General features: G+C 31.6%; 1 protein-coding gene across 1 annotated transcript in view; it reads left to right on the top strand.

Annotated features, from left to right (window-relative positions):
- Positions 1 to 16,343, top strand: part of LOC107442536 (neurogenic locus notch homolog protein 1) — a gene marked incomplete in the record, with an annotated part of 313,056 nt that overhangs the window by 208,984 nt on the left and 87,729 nt on the right. The window contains 9 exon segments of the mRNA XM_071185571.1: positions 598 to 705; positions 3,709 to 3,810; positions 6,981 to 7,094; positions 7,883 to 7,990; positions 8,086 to 8,193; positions 10,322 to 10,429; positions 11,180 to 11,287; positions 11,384 to 11,494; positions 13,493 to 13,600. Coding sequence (XP_071041672.1) covers positions 598 to 705; positions 3,709 to 3,810; positions 6,981 to 7,094; positions 7,883 to 7,990; positions 8,086 to 8,193; positions 10,322 to 10,429; positions 11,180 to 11,287; positions 11,384 to 11,494; positions 13,493 to 13,600 — 975 coding nt within the window.

Genomic DNA, 16,343 nt, shown 5'->3' with positions numbered 1-16,343 from the left:
GAGATTGCAACAAAAATACCACATTCATGTAGACTCATTATGGATGCCAAGTGTGTCTTTTGTGACTCCAATGCGCAGTTGAAAAAGGTTTTTAAAACTTCCTTTTGTGACGTACTATTTTGACGTCATCCAGATGTTGTCACCCAGGCGTGAGACTATAATGTGATTTTTAAAAGTCGTAGTGTGATCCAGTGTGACGAAACTATTACATATTGTCTCTACTGGTTGATCGTGTGACTAAATTGCGAAGCGTCACGTCTTCATCACAAGGTTACTCCAACACGACAATTAAATGTGTTCTTTTTGACACTTAGGTGACGTCAAAGTGTGACGTCACCATAGGTGGACATAGTAACATTTTAATCTACTCATTGAATTTTTAAAAGTCTCACGAGACTTTGCATTTTTGTTGCAATCTTGTATTGGTAGTACATTCTGGGTAATGCTTAAAACATTTAGCTATTTCACTTGTTTATAAATACATAAGAAAGTATTAAATATCTCTAAAACTGAACATGTTCTTAGTGTATGACTTTTAGACTTGTGTACAGGTTAACTTCAAAATCGTTCCTTTTTCTATGCTTGTATTTTTTGTAGATCCATGCAATCCTATTCCTTGCAAAAATGGAGGTTCATGCCAAATTAATGGAAGTGACTTCATATGCAAATGCAACGGACACTTTGATGGAAAAACGTGTGATACACGTAAACATACATTTTATTATTAGTGTAGCCATAGTAATGGTTAATAAAGTTATTAATATAGGGGAGAGTCGGGTAGCACCGCCCACTTAAGGAGTATTGCTTATATTTATGTATAATATTGAGTAATAATCAATATTTTTATATGTTTCTATTGCTTTACCATCTAATTAAATAATGCAAAAAGAATAAACCAAAAAAAGAATAGTTTAACTTAAAAAAATAGAAATTTAAAAAAAACATGTTTTTCAGCTCTTTTCAAAATGTGTCGGGTAGCACCGCCCAGTTACAAAAATTATGTTTGACTGTTTTTTCAGGTATAAATGAAAGTGACCAATGTATTGACAATTGATAAACCTTATTTATCATTTTTATCACAAAATAATTTTATTTATTACATATTACTATACTTTTAGTGAATTCTATCATTTAATAACAACAATAGTTGTTGTTAAAAATGTATATAACATTCAAATTTGAAGCAATAAAATAATAATCTTTGCAACCGTACATTTATCGACGAAATAAAATTGGGAGGTGACACCCGACATTCATGTGAGCGGGGCTACCCGAAATCCAATTTTTTTGTAAATTTGTAATTACTCGAACAATTTTTCGCATACAAACTTCTTTCTTCGTGCAAATTAAACTTAAGACTACATACTTTAATGCTGTATGTATAGAAAAAATTATTTTTCTAGTATTAAAATGAAGTTTAATAGCAACTTTCAACCAATTTTTCTTAATTTCATGACTACTGTATTCAACATATTTTCAAAACTATTGTTTACCATGTTAACAGCTGCATAAATACTTGAAACTTTGAAAATAATCTTTTTTTAATATAGCAATTAATGTCCAATGGCCCATTGATTTGAAAAAATATTCTATACATATGAAATTGACTGTGGGCGGGGCTACCCGACTCTCCCCTAATTGCAGTTACCATTAAAAATGCTCAAACACTCTTTTGTATTTTTATAACATTATCACTGCCAACTATTAAACTTTGAGAGGAATTCCAAAAAGCATGAAAACCTTGCGTCGGAATTTTCTTTTTTTTAACACGAAAATGTTTCTACTAATGACATTTTTGCAAAGAAAAGCAAAAATATTGCAGTTTCAAACCTTTCATCCTAAAAGGATTAAAAATTATTTTGTAAAGCTTTTTACAGAGTATTGCTACTAAAGGCCTGGTTCCTTAGGACAGGACGCCGTCAGCTGGAGATCAGCGCTAACCTCTAATTGGTCCATTTGTGAGTTTGATAGCATACGTCATCGAGTTCAAGATGAGCGTTTGATGACGTACACTATCAAACTCACAAATGGACCAATCAGAAGTTAGCGCTGATTTCCAGCTGGCGGCGTCCTGTCCTAAGGAACCAGGTCTTTAGGTAAAATGATCGCTTAGGTCAATGTTGACGTTTTAGATGACGTCACACTATCAATAGGTTTAAATTGCATTTCCATTAAAATGTCAAGACAAGGTGGATTTCAGCTTGAGCATGGAAGACTTTGCGAAAAGAAACCTTATAACTACCTAGATTTAAGATTATTTTCGCCTTGAGACTAGCTTCATTAAAGGATTTTCTCACGATTAAAAACCTTGAGTCAACCGCGGTTTAAGGTTTCATTTATGGAAGGCTGTTCTCCAAGGTTTTGGATTCGGGTAATTTGCGCAGAATAGAGCAGATTGTTTTAAGATTAGAAGATTTACACATAAACAGTATTACAAACCTTTTAAGGTTTACATTAAGAGTTTTTGTTGAGATAAAATAAACCTTACTTTGCTATCAGGGATATCTTTTCATGTAATTGCGCAGACATAAATTGAGAAAGATTAAAAGACGCAAAAAAAGAATTGAATTTTCAAAGCCTTAAAGTACCTAATAATATTGGTATAACTGGGTTCTCATGAAATTTAAATTTTTTTAATGGGAATAGAAAGATTAGTTTCAGGAATATTTTCAGGTATTCTCGCCATTCAAGTAATAGTAGCGAAGTAATAGTTGTTGGCCACTCTTTCAGGAGCCCCATATTAGGTGCGCCAACGTTGTTTCCATAGTAAGAACAGCGCAGAGAATGAAAGAGAACCGGGATTCGAACCCATCTCCTTTCTGATCTAAGGTCAGCTCCGTGATCACTATACAAAAGGGTCGACAGGTTCAAGAATATGGAGTTCTCCTTTCCTAAGATACCATTTTAAGCTTTAGAGAAGCAATTGAGTATATGCTTATTAAAATAAAGGGCCAATTTCCACAATATGAAGACGATTATTTAATAGGATGAAAATATGGGCTTCTTATACTTATTTTAACGTACAACGCGTATTTTAAATTTTATTTCTCAAGAACTTTTAGGCCAATTTTTTGTTAAATTTTAGAACTTTCTTTTAAAATTAGGTGGAAAAAATCTGGCAAAAAACCGGTATGCCCTATCTACAGTGTATAATTTTTCTATCATCAAAACACTAAGTAATAGTTAATAAACAAGAAAAATTGATTTTCGTATAAATGAGATCGAACAAATCCGCATAAAAAATTTGTGTTCCGGAAATGTTATAAAAAAAAATCTAAAAATTGAAATTAGCATAAAGGGGTCAAAACTTTTCACCGCTCTATTGATGCGATATTTTGTAGAATGCAAATACGTCGGAAAAAAACGCATACTTTATCAGATAAATAACGTTTTTTTCGTTGATTCCAAAACCTATTCATGTTTACGTATGAGTAACATTTGCACTAACTAAATGGTATATTATAGACTATTAAGACTGCATCTTAGTACATGACAGTCCTATTATTTTATGAAACGTTACTAATGTGCTTCTTTATTTATTTTGCGCACTGTACTTTTAACTTTTCATATGATATCAAATTTAATATAAATTTTCTTTGGTTGAAAAGAAAAATAAAATACAATTAAATGCATAATTTTAAAGAGACAGTATTTATAAAATAACTGGTTGAATATCAATATAAATAAAGACATTTCATGTATTTTTAGCATGTGATTGTGAAAATGGACACTGCGTAAGAGATACATCAGGAAAAATGCAATGTATTTGTCTACCAGAATATGGAAAAGTATCTACGTGGAAATGCAAAGGTTTGAAACTAAAAATTATTTTATTTTATTATTATTAAGTCGTTCTACTTATTCTGAATGTTAATAACAAGAAAGTAGTGTTATCTGTTACAGTTTGATGCAACAACACAATTGTGGATTTAGTTAACGCATCAACAGTTTTACCAAATGTGTTCAGTTAATAATTTTTTTCAATATAACTTCTATGAGTTTTCTGTCCCGCAGTGGACTGATCGTTAAGACACGATTCCCAGCAGATCACCGAAGTCAAGCATCACTGGCTGCGGTCAGTGTGCGGGTGGGTGACCACTTGCATCAGTCTGCGTAGGGACCGAAGGTGTGCTGTATTGATCCTCGTTAAAGTGTGCTACCGTAAAGTGCTCGACTTCGCACGCAGGTCGTCGGGCTACCGAAGCGGGGGTGCCATCCCCTCCGCAGAGGATCAAAATTGCGATGGCATGTCTTCGAATCATCCTCCGGGATGTTTTCCAGACCGTCGCCAATAGCCCATTGTGAAGCTCTAGTGCGACGTAAGTTAACAACAAGAACAATCTATGAGTTTCCTGATTCTATATTCTCATTGATATTACGCCTTCAGTATTGATTGAGTCATATTTAATTGGGTAATCAAACTATGTTTTCTTAACGGCAGCATGTTTATGACACATCCGTCCCACTGAATATCATTGAGTTTGGAATTGAATAATCCTTACAATAAATGTTTGTTTTTGCACTTGTTGTAGTTGCAATTTAGTTATGTCGCACAAGAGCTACACAATGGGCTATTGGCAACGATGTGTGAAGAATTCCGGAGGGTGAACTGAAGACATATCATCACAATTGTTTTGCCTATGCTAAGGAGATGGTGCCCCCCCCCTTGAGTAGCCTGGTGACCTGAGAGCGAAGTCGAGCACTTTACAGTAGACCATTTTAACGAGGACCAATACCGTACTCCCTCGGTCCCATCACAGGCTTCTCAAAATGGTTACCCACCCGCACACTGATTGCAGGTGTGCTTCATTTTCGAAATGTAATATACGAATTGAGGGATACATTTTTCAACATTAATATAAATCGATATTGATTGCGTATGCTGAATAATTCTCAAAACTATTCTTCTAAAGATCTAAGTCACCAATTTCTTCCCTCTTAATCCATGAGAGCTACAAGAACAATTACGAAACATAAAACTCCAAAATGGAAAGTCAGAGTACTACTTTTACTACTCCTACCTCTCACACTATTACTTCCTAATTAACCGAGTGCTCTTTCAGCCACGAATGGGTACTTTTATTGTGTGCTGATTCAAGAGGGGAAGTGCACCACAGTGAACTGATTGCAAGGACATGGTCTTCAGTAGAACACCAAAGTCAAGCATCACTACGATCAGTGAATCATAGGTGTGTGGTATCGGTTCGCGTTAAACTGTTCAATCGTGAAGTGATAGACCTCGCTCACACCTCATCATGCTACTAAAGAGGAGACCTCAGCATAGGATCAAAATGGTGATAGCATGTCTTCAGATCATCCTCAGGGATGTTTTCCAGATTGTCAACGATAGCTGATTTTGCAGCTTTAGTGCGACGTAAATAAATTACTACTACTATCTAGAGAGGAGGACATGACGTTTTTTGAGCATCTTGTGGTTTGAACACGCTCTGTGAAAGATGTAAACTGAAATGAAGAAATTAGTTATAAAATTTGAACCTGCTGCTTCCGAGTTACAGAGTATTTGGTGAAACAGCAAGATTTCTATTCCGAGAAGGTGCATCCCCTCTGCGGAAGATCAAAATGGTGACAGGATGTCTTTCAGGAAATGACGAGATGGTCTTTGATAAGTTAAATTTCAATCGGTCAGTACAGAAAATGATAATCACTGAGATAAAATCAGGAAACGCATAAGAGCTTGATAAAAAACATAAACTGAGTGCACGAATTAATGTTGTTGAATTGAATGAAGATGTGTTACAAAATTCACAACTGCAGTTGTTTTACTCTTTCTGATTAAGATTCTTTGCATTGATAGGCACAAATTTGTTTTACACTTAGTACTTATTTTGAAGAATATGATATTTCAATTAAGCACTGTATTTTATAATATATATAATAATATATGAATTGACTTTTTTTAAACGCTTTTTTATATTTGTCAACTACTGTTTTACGAACGATATTTTCCAGTGGTAGTCAATGTTAAGCTTTAATATTAGATTTACCGGTTTTACAGCAATGCTAAAGGTTACTTCGGTGAAAAAAAAAGTATTAGAGTATTTACCTTTAACTCAATGTCTATGTTCTTGTTTAAAGAGACATAGCATATCTAATTTAAAAGAGCATCTGCATACATATTTAAACTTATAATAATTGTATTCGACACCACTAAGTGGTACATTACATATATATATGCATTAAAGGGTAAATGTCCTACAACATTTCTTAAAGACGCATTTTGTAAAGGCACCTTTTGCAAAATTATTTTAGCCATCAGAGAGCAAAGAATTTAAAAAGCACATATAGTAATCCTCAATTATACCTTTGTATGCTTTTTTTTAAAAAAATGCTTCGAACTTTAATGGTTTTAACCTGCTTTTCCAATACGAAAACTATATATCAAAAATCGTTAAAGTGGACAGCTATGCTTTTTATAAACCTTGCAATATTAATGATACTCGTCGGATATTAATGCGTCAGCACATTTTCTATAGCTACCAACTTCTACAGTTATTAGGAAAGATTTTACCAAGTGGTGGTAAAAAAATTATTTAAACTAGCAAGCATTTTATAAAAATCAAGCTTCTTCGCCATTACTTAAAATCATAGTTTCATAACTAATCAACCTCACTTGTATGTGTTTGAATTACTGATTCATCCGTGTGGATAAAACAGTTTTTAGAAACTTTCAAAATCGATTTATCAATTTTAACCAAGTTAACCAGTATCTCTAGAAAACTAAACAAATAATAGAGAATCTCTAAAAGAACATTAAAAAATTTACAACTTTCAATAATTGAAAAAAAGGGAAAAATAACAGATGAGGAAGTCAGTTGCCAGCTACAGCAGGCAGGTACTTTGTATCACCTCATATCAAGTCAAATATATATCAATATATGTTTGTTTAATGTCTGTTTGTAATGTTAGTTTGTTTAATAGATCATTGAACTATTTTAGTTATTTGTATTCTTTTACTTTAGCCTGTGAATGCGGAAAAGGAGCAAATTGCACATTCGAATCAGAGTTTATAGTTCTAGAGAAAAAAAAGTGTATTTGCCCTAAAGGTTCAACTGAAATTGATGGAGTTTGCATTAGTAAGTTTGAATACTAATAGTCTTAATTTTTTTAAGCAGCTGTTAAAATAGTTAAATATTTATTTAAATGTAAAGAATTGAATATATATATATATATATATTGTTAATTTTAGTATAAAATATATTTGAATGAAAAAAGGGTGAGGTTTGAAATATTTATGCACTCAAGTAATTATTTGCTTACTTGTGGTACCTACTTTTTCAATAAAACGAAATGCAATCCGATGAAAAATATAATAAAGAGGAGAGAACAAAATTAAAAGGACATTTTAGTAAATTTTAAAGCAAACACGTCTTGACATCAAAATAAAATTTTATGTTCAATTTTATGTAATGTTATTACATTATGTTTTTTAAATGCATAAATTAATTATTCATAATTTTTTTAAAAATAAAAGCACTTAAAGGTAATGAATATTCATTAATTTAAAATTTTCGTTCATTTGCTTACTTTAATTTATTGATTCTGAAAACTATTTTATGTCTTTTAAATCAGTACTTTTAAAATATTTTTTTCATTATTTTCTTAGCGTGTCTGAAAAATATCTGGTTTTTATATGTTAGTTTGGTAATTGTGCTGAACTTGTATCAGTTAGTAAAAAAAGATTCAGTTTTTATCAGTTAGTAAAAAAAAAATTAATATCTTCTTAGAGCACACTTTCAGTTGATTTTCGGAAATAGCATGTAATGCTATGTCAGTTAATTATTGTAAAATTTGATTTTTTTTTAGAATTTAAGTTCTACGTCTTTCAAAATTGATGCGTTTATACTACATTCATTTTTTTAAGATCCTTGTGATAAGAAACCTTGTTTGAATGGTGGAACTTGTCAACCAAATGGGAAAGACTATAAATGCACTTGTGTACCTCCCTTCAATGGAACAAAATGTGAGATAAGTAAGTTTATTTTACATTTGGATTTTTTATAATGCTGATACGAATTATGGAACCAATAAACTTTAACAATACAAAGCATTCCCTTTATTGTACAGGTCCGTGCGACAAGAATCCATGCCAAAATGGTGGGACGTGCAATGTGGAAAAAACAGGCTTTAACTGCAAGTGTGTGAATCCGTTTAAAGGAAATGTTTGCCAAATAGGTATATCATCATTTTATAATCATTACTCTGTCAGAAAAATTGGTCCGATGTCAAACCATGTTAATGGTGTATTGAACTATAACATCGTGCAAGTTTTCTACAATCGATATAAGGTGTTAAATTTAACCATTGGAATTGAGCAATTGTATCATGGAATCAAATTTAAAATGTTGTAATTTGCTCGATAGTCTAGTCAGTGTAGGAATTTTTTAAGGATACAGAAAAATTGAACGATATTAAGGGTTGAACAACCTTGGAAATTTACAAAATTAAACTTATTTAAGTCTATAAATCATGTAGTTTAATATTGCACAACGCAATAACAGGTACAAAAATAGTCCACCAAGATTATTGAATTTGTATTAAACTATTCCTCACAGAAATTGACAGTTTCCCGGATTCAAAAGGCATTTAAGTTTCATTACTTTTCATTCAGTAGATGCCAGATATCAGGGCAAGTATTTGAAGTTAAGGATTATTGCAGTGATCAGTAAAAAATGTAAATAAATGATAAATGAATTAAAAGAGGACTCATTCGTTCGTTCGTGAACTCTATAAATATTTTTCTTATGTGGCACCTTGAAATTGAATATTTCTCTATCTATTGGCAACATTATAGTTATTATTCAATTTGCTAGGTTGTTAGTAATTTAAGTAGAGTAAGAAAATTAGTTTTACCTTAAGTAATTATCCAGATTAATTTAATTGTTGGTTTATTGAGTTAGTTTCAGTAATAATTTAAGTTATGTTGAACAGTTTGTTGTATGCAAAATATTTCTTAGAATATTTCTGCGTGTGTGTGTCTTTTAAATTAAAAATTCAGTTATGAAGTAATTATTTAGAGTTATTTCTAATAACCAAAATGGCTGTTGAAATTTTAAACATTAAAATGGGGTATGGTGTAGTAGACTGTTATACCTATTATTGGTGACAGAGGTTTGCTTTTTTGAGCAATATCATATATACATTATACGATACTCTAGTTATGGATAGAGAGGTGAGTGATGAAGTAGTATAAAACATGTAACAGAGAATTGTGGTGATTTTTTTTACCCTATCTCCTGTCAGATATGGAAATAGTTTTCATACTTCTGCGGTTAACTATGATGAGATATCTCAAATTCATGCTTATGGTAGTTTGTGCAATTTAATGACTGCAAAACAGATTTTAAAATACTACTACATAAAGAATTTTAACAAAAACTTGGACATCTCTCGATAGTACTTAAAATTGAAATCAAAGCACTTCCGAAAGCAAAGTAAAGAAACCTCAAAGTAAAAAAAAAAAACCTCATTCAGCAGCTAGACAGTGGAAAAGTTTGGTTAATTCACTATTTAAAACTAATTGGGGGATGGGTTGAAGAATTAGAATAGTTAAATATAGTTGGGCTGTGCATTAAATTTAGTTTCAATTAAAGTTTACATGTTGTACAGAAGTAAAAAAAAATGAACCTAATGATTGGATCTTCACGTTCAATATTAATGATGCGAGGGGATAATCTCACGTGTGCTAATTTTTTAGAGCTGGAGATATTTTAAGTAACGAAATCAAACACTAAAACGTACTTTCTTTGAATTAAAAAACCTTTGTTTGTCAGAACTCCAAAATATAGGGCGTAGCCACAATCTGGGAAATAGTTTACCCATAGTTTGATCAAGAGAGCAGTCAAAACTTTGAATCAAATACGTTAGAAAAAAAAGTATATTTATTAAAAAAAAAAGTACGTTTTTGTGTCTGATTTCGTAAGCTAAAATATCATTTGCAGTATACAATTAGCATATTTGAAGCTACCCCCTCGTACCATTAAGATTGTGTCCTAAATCGTGAAGATCCGAACATTGGATCAACAGACATTCAGAGTGGCCCTTCTTAGCTTTAGAACACGATATATGAAAAAGTTAAAAGTTGACCAAGATTTTCACCATTAGGGCTGGTTTCATAATAAAAACCTTTTTTTAGCTGTCACTAGAGGAGAGTTCAATAATTTCAAGAAGGAACATAATATTCAACGCAACAACCCTTTCTTCTGCTTGACTGCAATTATTCCGCGTTTCTTTTAAAATCTATGACACACGTGCCACAAATGAGAAAATATGCAATAGATTTATCATGCATATTTATTCACAGATCCTTGCACAAATAAACCATGCCGAGATAGAGGTACCTGCAGGGTTCTTGGGAACTCATTTAATTGCACCTGTGAAAAACCTTTTTCAGGAAACACTTGCGAAATTGGTGAGTAGGAAGTTATTTCTCTTTTAAGTATTTAGCCGCCATTTTAATTGTTTTTTATAATTTCCTTATTCTAAATGATAAAATGTTTTCGTATTTTGTTTTCTAATAGTTTGAAAAGCATATTCTTTTAATCTTGTTCCAGTTTATGCAAATCCATATTAATGTGTGAAAGGATTATATGTGATATACATGTGCAGAAAGGATTTGAGTGTGCAGAAAGGACATGTGCAGAAAGGATTCATTTCACCAATTAATGCTTCAGTTTTTATACATATATTATCATGTTAAAAACACAACCTTTATAGACTTGTTCCCCTTTTTTTTAAAGAAAAAGTACATAGATGCCAACTTGCTCCGGACAGCAAATATATATTTTAAAGTGGTAGTTTATCAATCGTGATTTTTGGTTTAATAAATTCAATATAGTAAATTTTTATCCACCACTATTTCTAAATAATTCGTAGGTTTATATAATTCACTATTTCCTAGTGATTATGTCGTATAGTACGCCATACAAAGCAAGCAATAATAGTCAAATATTTGCAAAATTTACTCAGTAATTATTTACTGTTTTTTTTAAAATTATTTTGGCATGTCTGGAGCAGTTGGCATCTCTGAGTCTTTTTTGACATCAATGACTTTGTAAAATCTCATTTTTGAAATCGGATTGCCAGTCAGTACAATTGTTTCCGTATGATTGTTCTTTATTTTAAATTATATAAATTATTACACCTGACCAATTTTTTTCAGACCCTTGCACTGTTGGTCCTTGCAAGAATGGTGGCACATGCAGCCTTTATGGCATTAATTTTAAATGCCAATGCAAATCTCCCTATTTTGGAGAAACATGCACGAAAGGTAAGTAACGCTGCTTTTATCTGAAAATGTATTTTTTAAATGTTAAATAAAAAGAAAAACCGCCAGTGTTTAATGATTTGTTTTAACTTATTCCAGATCCTTGCACGAGCAATCCATGTCTTAACGGTGGCTCTTGTACATTTGATAAGAATGGCTTCTACAAGTGCGCATGTAAACTTCCTTATTCTGGAAAGAATTGTGAAACAGGTAAAGCACAAAACAATTATTCTGGTTTTAAAAAATGAATGAAAGTTTAATCCGTTCATTACAAGCGCCGTATTTGTCCGGCACTCATGAGATGAACTGTGTGTACAAAGCACCGTATTGCATGAGGGCCGTATTTAGTCAGAGTGATACTGTTTGATAACTAATAATATTACTAACAATATATTTTTAAAGAACTTAGTAAGTATGTTGCATTTTTATTTATAATGCTTACAAAATCTCCAAATATAGTTATATAATCTTTAAATAATAAAACCCAAATATCAACTTACTGAAATGCAATGTGAACACTTCACGGCACGATTTACCGTTCAGTGGCGTTGCTTGCTATAATAAATTGCCACAACTGAAAGGTTAACAAAGTAAAAAGAAAAAAAAACTTAATAAATAATACTGGGCTGAAAGTAAGACGGAAAAGAGAAAAAACGGCGGATAGAAATATTTAATTGACTTTCGTGCGGCGTAAGACAAGCTTACAATTCTTTAACGTGTGAACAGAAAAAACGAAGAGTCATTAGATACGCTATAACCAGGGTTGAAAGCCTATATATACCGAGACGGAAAAGAGCAAAAACTAGTACGAAAGTCATTTTTGTCGAGGAACATTACATTTCTGTAACTGCCAAGAGAAGAGAATCAAGTTACTTTTTCTAAAAACTGGTTCAAACTGAACTGGTTTTACTACCAGCTCCTCCATTTTTTTCGTCTCGCTTTCACCGATAGTTATAACTGTTAAAAAAAAAGAAAAGAAAAAAACATCGGCAGTCATGGATATTTTACTTTTTCGAAAACAGGAAATAATTATAACTTCGATAGGCATGGATAATTTAATTATTGCTTGTTTAGGAGAAGTAAAATATCCATGACTACTGTGATGCCACAATTGGCATTACATGTATCTTACCTTTTGAAATATCGTTAATTAATTAAACTTATTTTTCTAATCATATTAATCGAATTATATTTAAATTAAATCAATAAGTTAATAATTATTGAAGCTAGCATAAAATACTTTAGTCTTTTCTTATCAATTAATGTAACGGCTAACTTTTTATTTCAATGCTAATGTAGACTAATTAGTTCACTGTTTGTCACACTTAATCGAAGACAAACATCTATTTATAACTCATTATTATTAATGTTTTACTGCAAATATGTTTCAGTTACAGGGTTATAATAATTCTCTCAGTCTTGTTGGGGATTCGCGATCGCCTAGGTATTTTCAAACCTAATATTTATTATGCGGGGTAGGCTTTATTTTGGCTATGTTATATTTCTATAACTTGCCAATTTGGGTTATTATTTGTCTATTATAAATATGACATTTTTAATATGCTAATTCTAACTTAAATAAATCAAATTTTTACTTAAACGATTTAATTTATTTTTCTGGAGACAATATTTCAAATATGGCGTCATCATAACTACCGACATCATAACAATCGACTTTTTTTTAAAACTAAGAATTGAATTGAATGTAGGGTTTAACGACTTCGTGCCATTAAACCCGACTCAATTCTTAGAATTTTTTTTTTTTAAACATTGGTAGTCACATGAATATTTTACTTTTTTCATAACAAGCAATAATGAGAAGATATTTCATACCGGTTTTTACACTTTTTCCCGCCTTTCACAATCCAAAAATTAAATAGATCAAAGGTTTTACCGTCAGTTTAGATATGCAAATAAACTATTCAGGAAAATCCAAAAAAAAATTTAGTTGCAATGACAAATGTGTTTTTTTTTTCATTTAAGCTTTATATATATGGTAAGTAATCATTACTGTATGGTCAGGTCCTAAACCAAGTCCGCGTATTAATCAAGGCTGAATGATGATTTGGTATTGCTTTTTCTTTTACCTTAAAGAATCTATAATGAGCGATTATCCCTTTCTGCTTTGTTTGAATTTATGAATGAGAGTGGTATTTTTCAGTCATATTATCCAAACCCAATGTAACCTTGATTTAATTTTATTTACAGAACCATGTAAGCCTAATCCTTGTCAAAATGGGGGAATTTGTAAGGAAGTTGGTACAAAATTTGGATGTGAATGCAAAGATCATTATGAAGGTGATAAATGTGATTTAGGTAAGTAAATGTATATGTTTAACTTACCTACAATTAGTTTGGATATGAAGATTTCAATTTAAAGTTATAAGGCTGACGCTAAAAAAACAAGAAAAAGAAGAAAAAAAAATCTTTGTGTTAACCACTCTCAAAGTTCAAATCCGTAGACTTGATTCGAATTCAACCCAGAAAACAAGGTTTTCTGTATCTATGCTATCATTAATTTTTAATGCTCAATTCCAAATTTCTACTGCAATTAATGTAAATATCGCAGATTAAGCATGTATTTCATGTTTTTGAATCACGATTTTGTGCATATATGCTATCATTAATTTTTAATACTCAATTTCAAATTTCTACTGCAATTAATGTAAATATCACAGATTAAGTTCGTATTTCATGTGTATCCATCTAATCATGGCTGTATTCATTTTTCAATGGCAATTAATGTAAATCTCTGATCAAGTTTGTACATACTTCTAATCATGGTTACTTTATTATAATGTTACCACATTGTTGCATTATTCAAAATGTTTTATTCACTGTATATAATTTTCATAATGAATGGGGTAGGGGCCGCTGCACGGCCTAGGCACCCAGTTTTTTTAAACAAAGAACGAAAGAAAACAAGGGAACATTGGAACGAACTAGCTTAGGTGGAGATTATTTGCATGGAATGGAACCAACCCACATTTATAATACACGGGGTTGAAGACCACGAAAATCACCACTGAGGACATTCGAATACAAAACTTAAGATAAATGCAGTACTGCAGCGAAATAAATGCGTGAACTTAAGTTCTTTTATTACAGAAAAAATATTAATGTATGCAATAATAACATTCGACAAAGTGGACCTTGTAGTCAATGTAACACAGTTAAAAAGTTCTAATGACAGTTCTAAAGAAAATGTTTAAAAAAATTAGGTCAGCAAGTATCGCAAATTTTAGTGTGTAAAGTTATTAATTATGGCTATTTATGTCCCGGAAAAGGTCGTAGTAAAACTATCTTATAAGTAACTTTTTAACTAGAAATAAAGATATCATAACATAAGTACTAAATTGTTTCCTATGGTAGGAAATAACTGTTAATAAATTCTGCGAATCTCGGTTTTTGCTTATGCAATTTAGAAATTAAATGGTATAACTGAATGCCTTCACACCGTTTTTATAGGTATTATGCTACTATTATGTTTAACCATTTTACGAAAGAGCCATTTAAAAGAAAATCTCTTAAAAATTAGAAAGTGGCAATGTCTAAAAATTTGTTTAATTTACGTATATCATTGGTTTGTCAAATTGCCACTACAAATTCACTTCTCAAATATATATGATGCATTTCTCTCAATAACTATTAAACAAAGCCATAAGGCCTCAAACGTCCAGTTCCGTTACAACGAACGAACGATTACTATTAAAATAGAATTTGGGTTTATGCGTACAGCTGGTTCACTTTTTAAATAATTTGCGCAGACTAGTTATAAAAAACCATGCGGAGGCTTCCTGATATAGGAGGTGAGAGTTATGTCTGACTAAATGAGTTCCATTGACAGAACCGAAAACCACTACCCTTTTTTGGAAAATAAAAAAAAACTATTGAGTGGTAGCCATTTAAAATTCAAAGCTTTCAGAACTTTTCATAATTTTACCAACATTTTAAAAGCTTTACCACTGATATGTTGGAGTCCTAGTCATAGTGCTTTGATTTTATTGGGCACCTAGGCCACGAAGCGGCCCCTATCCCATTCATCTGGAATTTTAGAACAGTTTTGGTTGAGCAATGAGGTAAGCAGGCAATGGAGTTGCTTTTATGAATGTTTCAAGCTCTTTGCTTGAATAACTAAAAAGGAATCAAAAATAAATTGAGCAGCTTGCTCTAAACTGTGTTTGTTTGATTTTGGAGTTGTTCAGAATTGTATCAGCATGAGTAAACGTTATTTTCAGAAAGGTTGATGAAATTATTTGTTTTGATAGTTATGATATGAGGCGTCGGAGGTGAAATGTGCAGCTATTGGTCTGTAGTTTTTATCTTTGATATAATTTTCAAATTTAAAGATTTCATTAAAATTTGCTGTTTTACATTCTATGGCTTTATCGAAAAAATCTGCGTTTAGCTTGTATATATGCTGTGATAGAGTTGGTATTTTGAGGTCTGCATGTATATTGGTATTCCGGATGAACCATCTTGCACAGGTTATTTTTCTAAGGATCTTGTTTTGGCATTGGTTTAATTTCTTCAGTAGATGTTGAGGTATCGTTGTCCAGGCAGGTGAGGCATAGGTAAGTATTGGGCGGATCATTGCTGTATATAGTAGCTTCTTTAGTTTAAGTGACATATTCTGATTATATATTAATGGTTGTATGGCTATTATTGCTGCATTTTGGATTAATATTGTGCTTTTGATGTGATCATTCCAGGTGAGTTTGCTATTGATTATAAGGCCAAGATAATTTGCTTTTTTAACTATTGGTATTGGTATGTTGAACATTTTTGGTTGAAGTTGTGGAAGTATTTTAATTCTTCTTTTTTGTATAATTAATATTTGTGATTTTCCAGCATTTACTGCAGTTTTCCATTTTAAGCACCAGTCTTCTATTTCGTCTATATGGTCTTGTAGTTTTTGAAGAGCATGATTTGGGTTTCTGGATTTAATAATAATACCGGTATCGTCTGCGTAATAGGCTGTTATGCTGTTATAATCGGCTTTGTTTATAGGAAAATCATGAGTGTATAATATGTATAATATCGGTCCCAGAATGCTGCC

This window comes from Parasteatoda tepidariorum, chromosome 9 (genome assembly GCF_043381705.1).
Source record: "Parasteatoda tepidariorum isolate YZ-2023 chromosome 9, CAS_Ptep_4.0, whole genome shotgun sequence".
In the NCBI taxonomy this organism is placed as follows: domain Eukaryota; kingdom Metazoa; phylum Arthropoda; class Arachnida; order Araneae; family Theridiidae; genus Parasteatoda; species Parasteatoda tepidariorum.
This window is presented reverse-complemented; position numbering and strand designations above follow the sequence as displayed.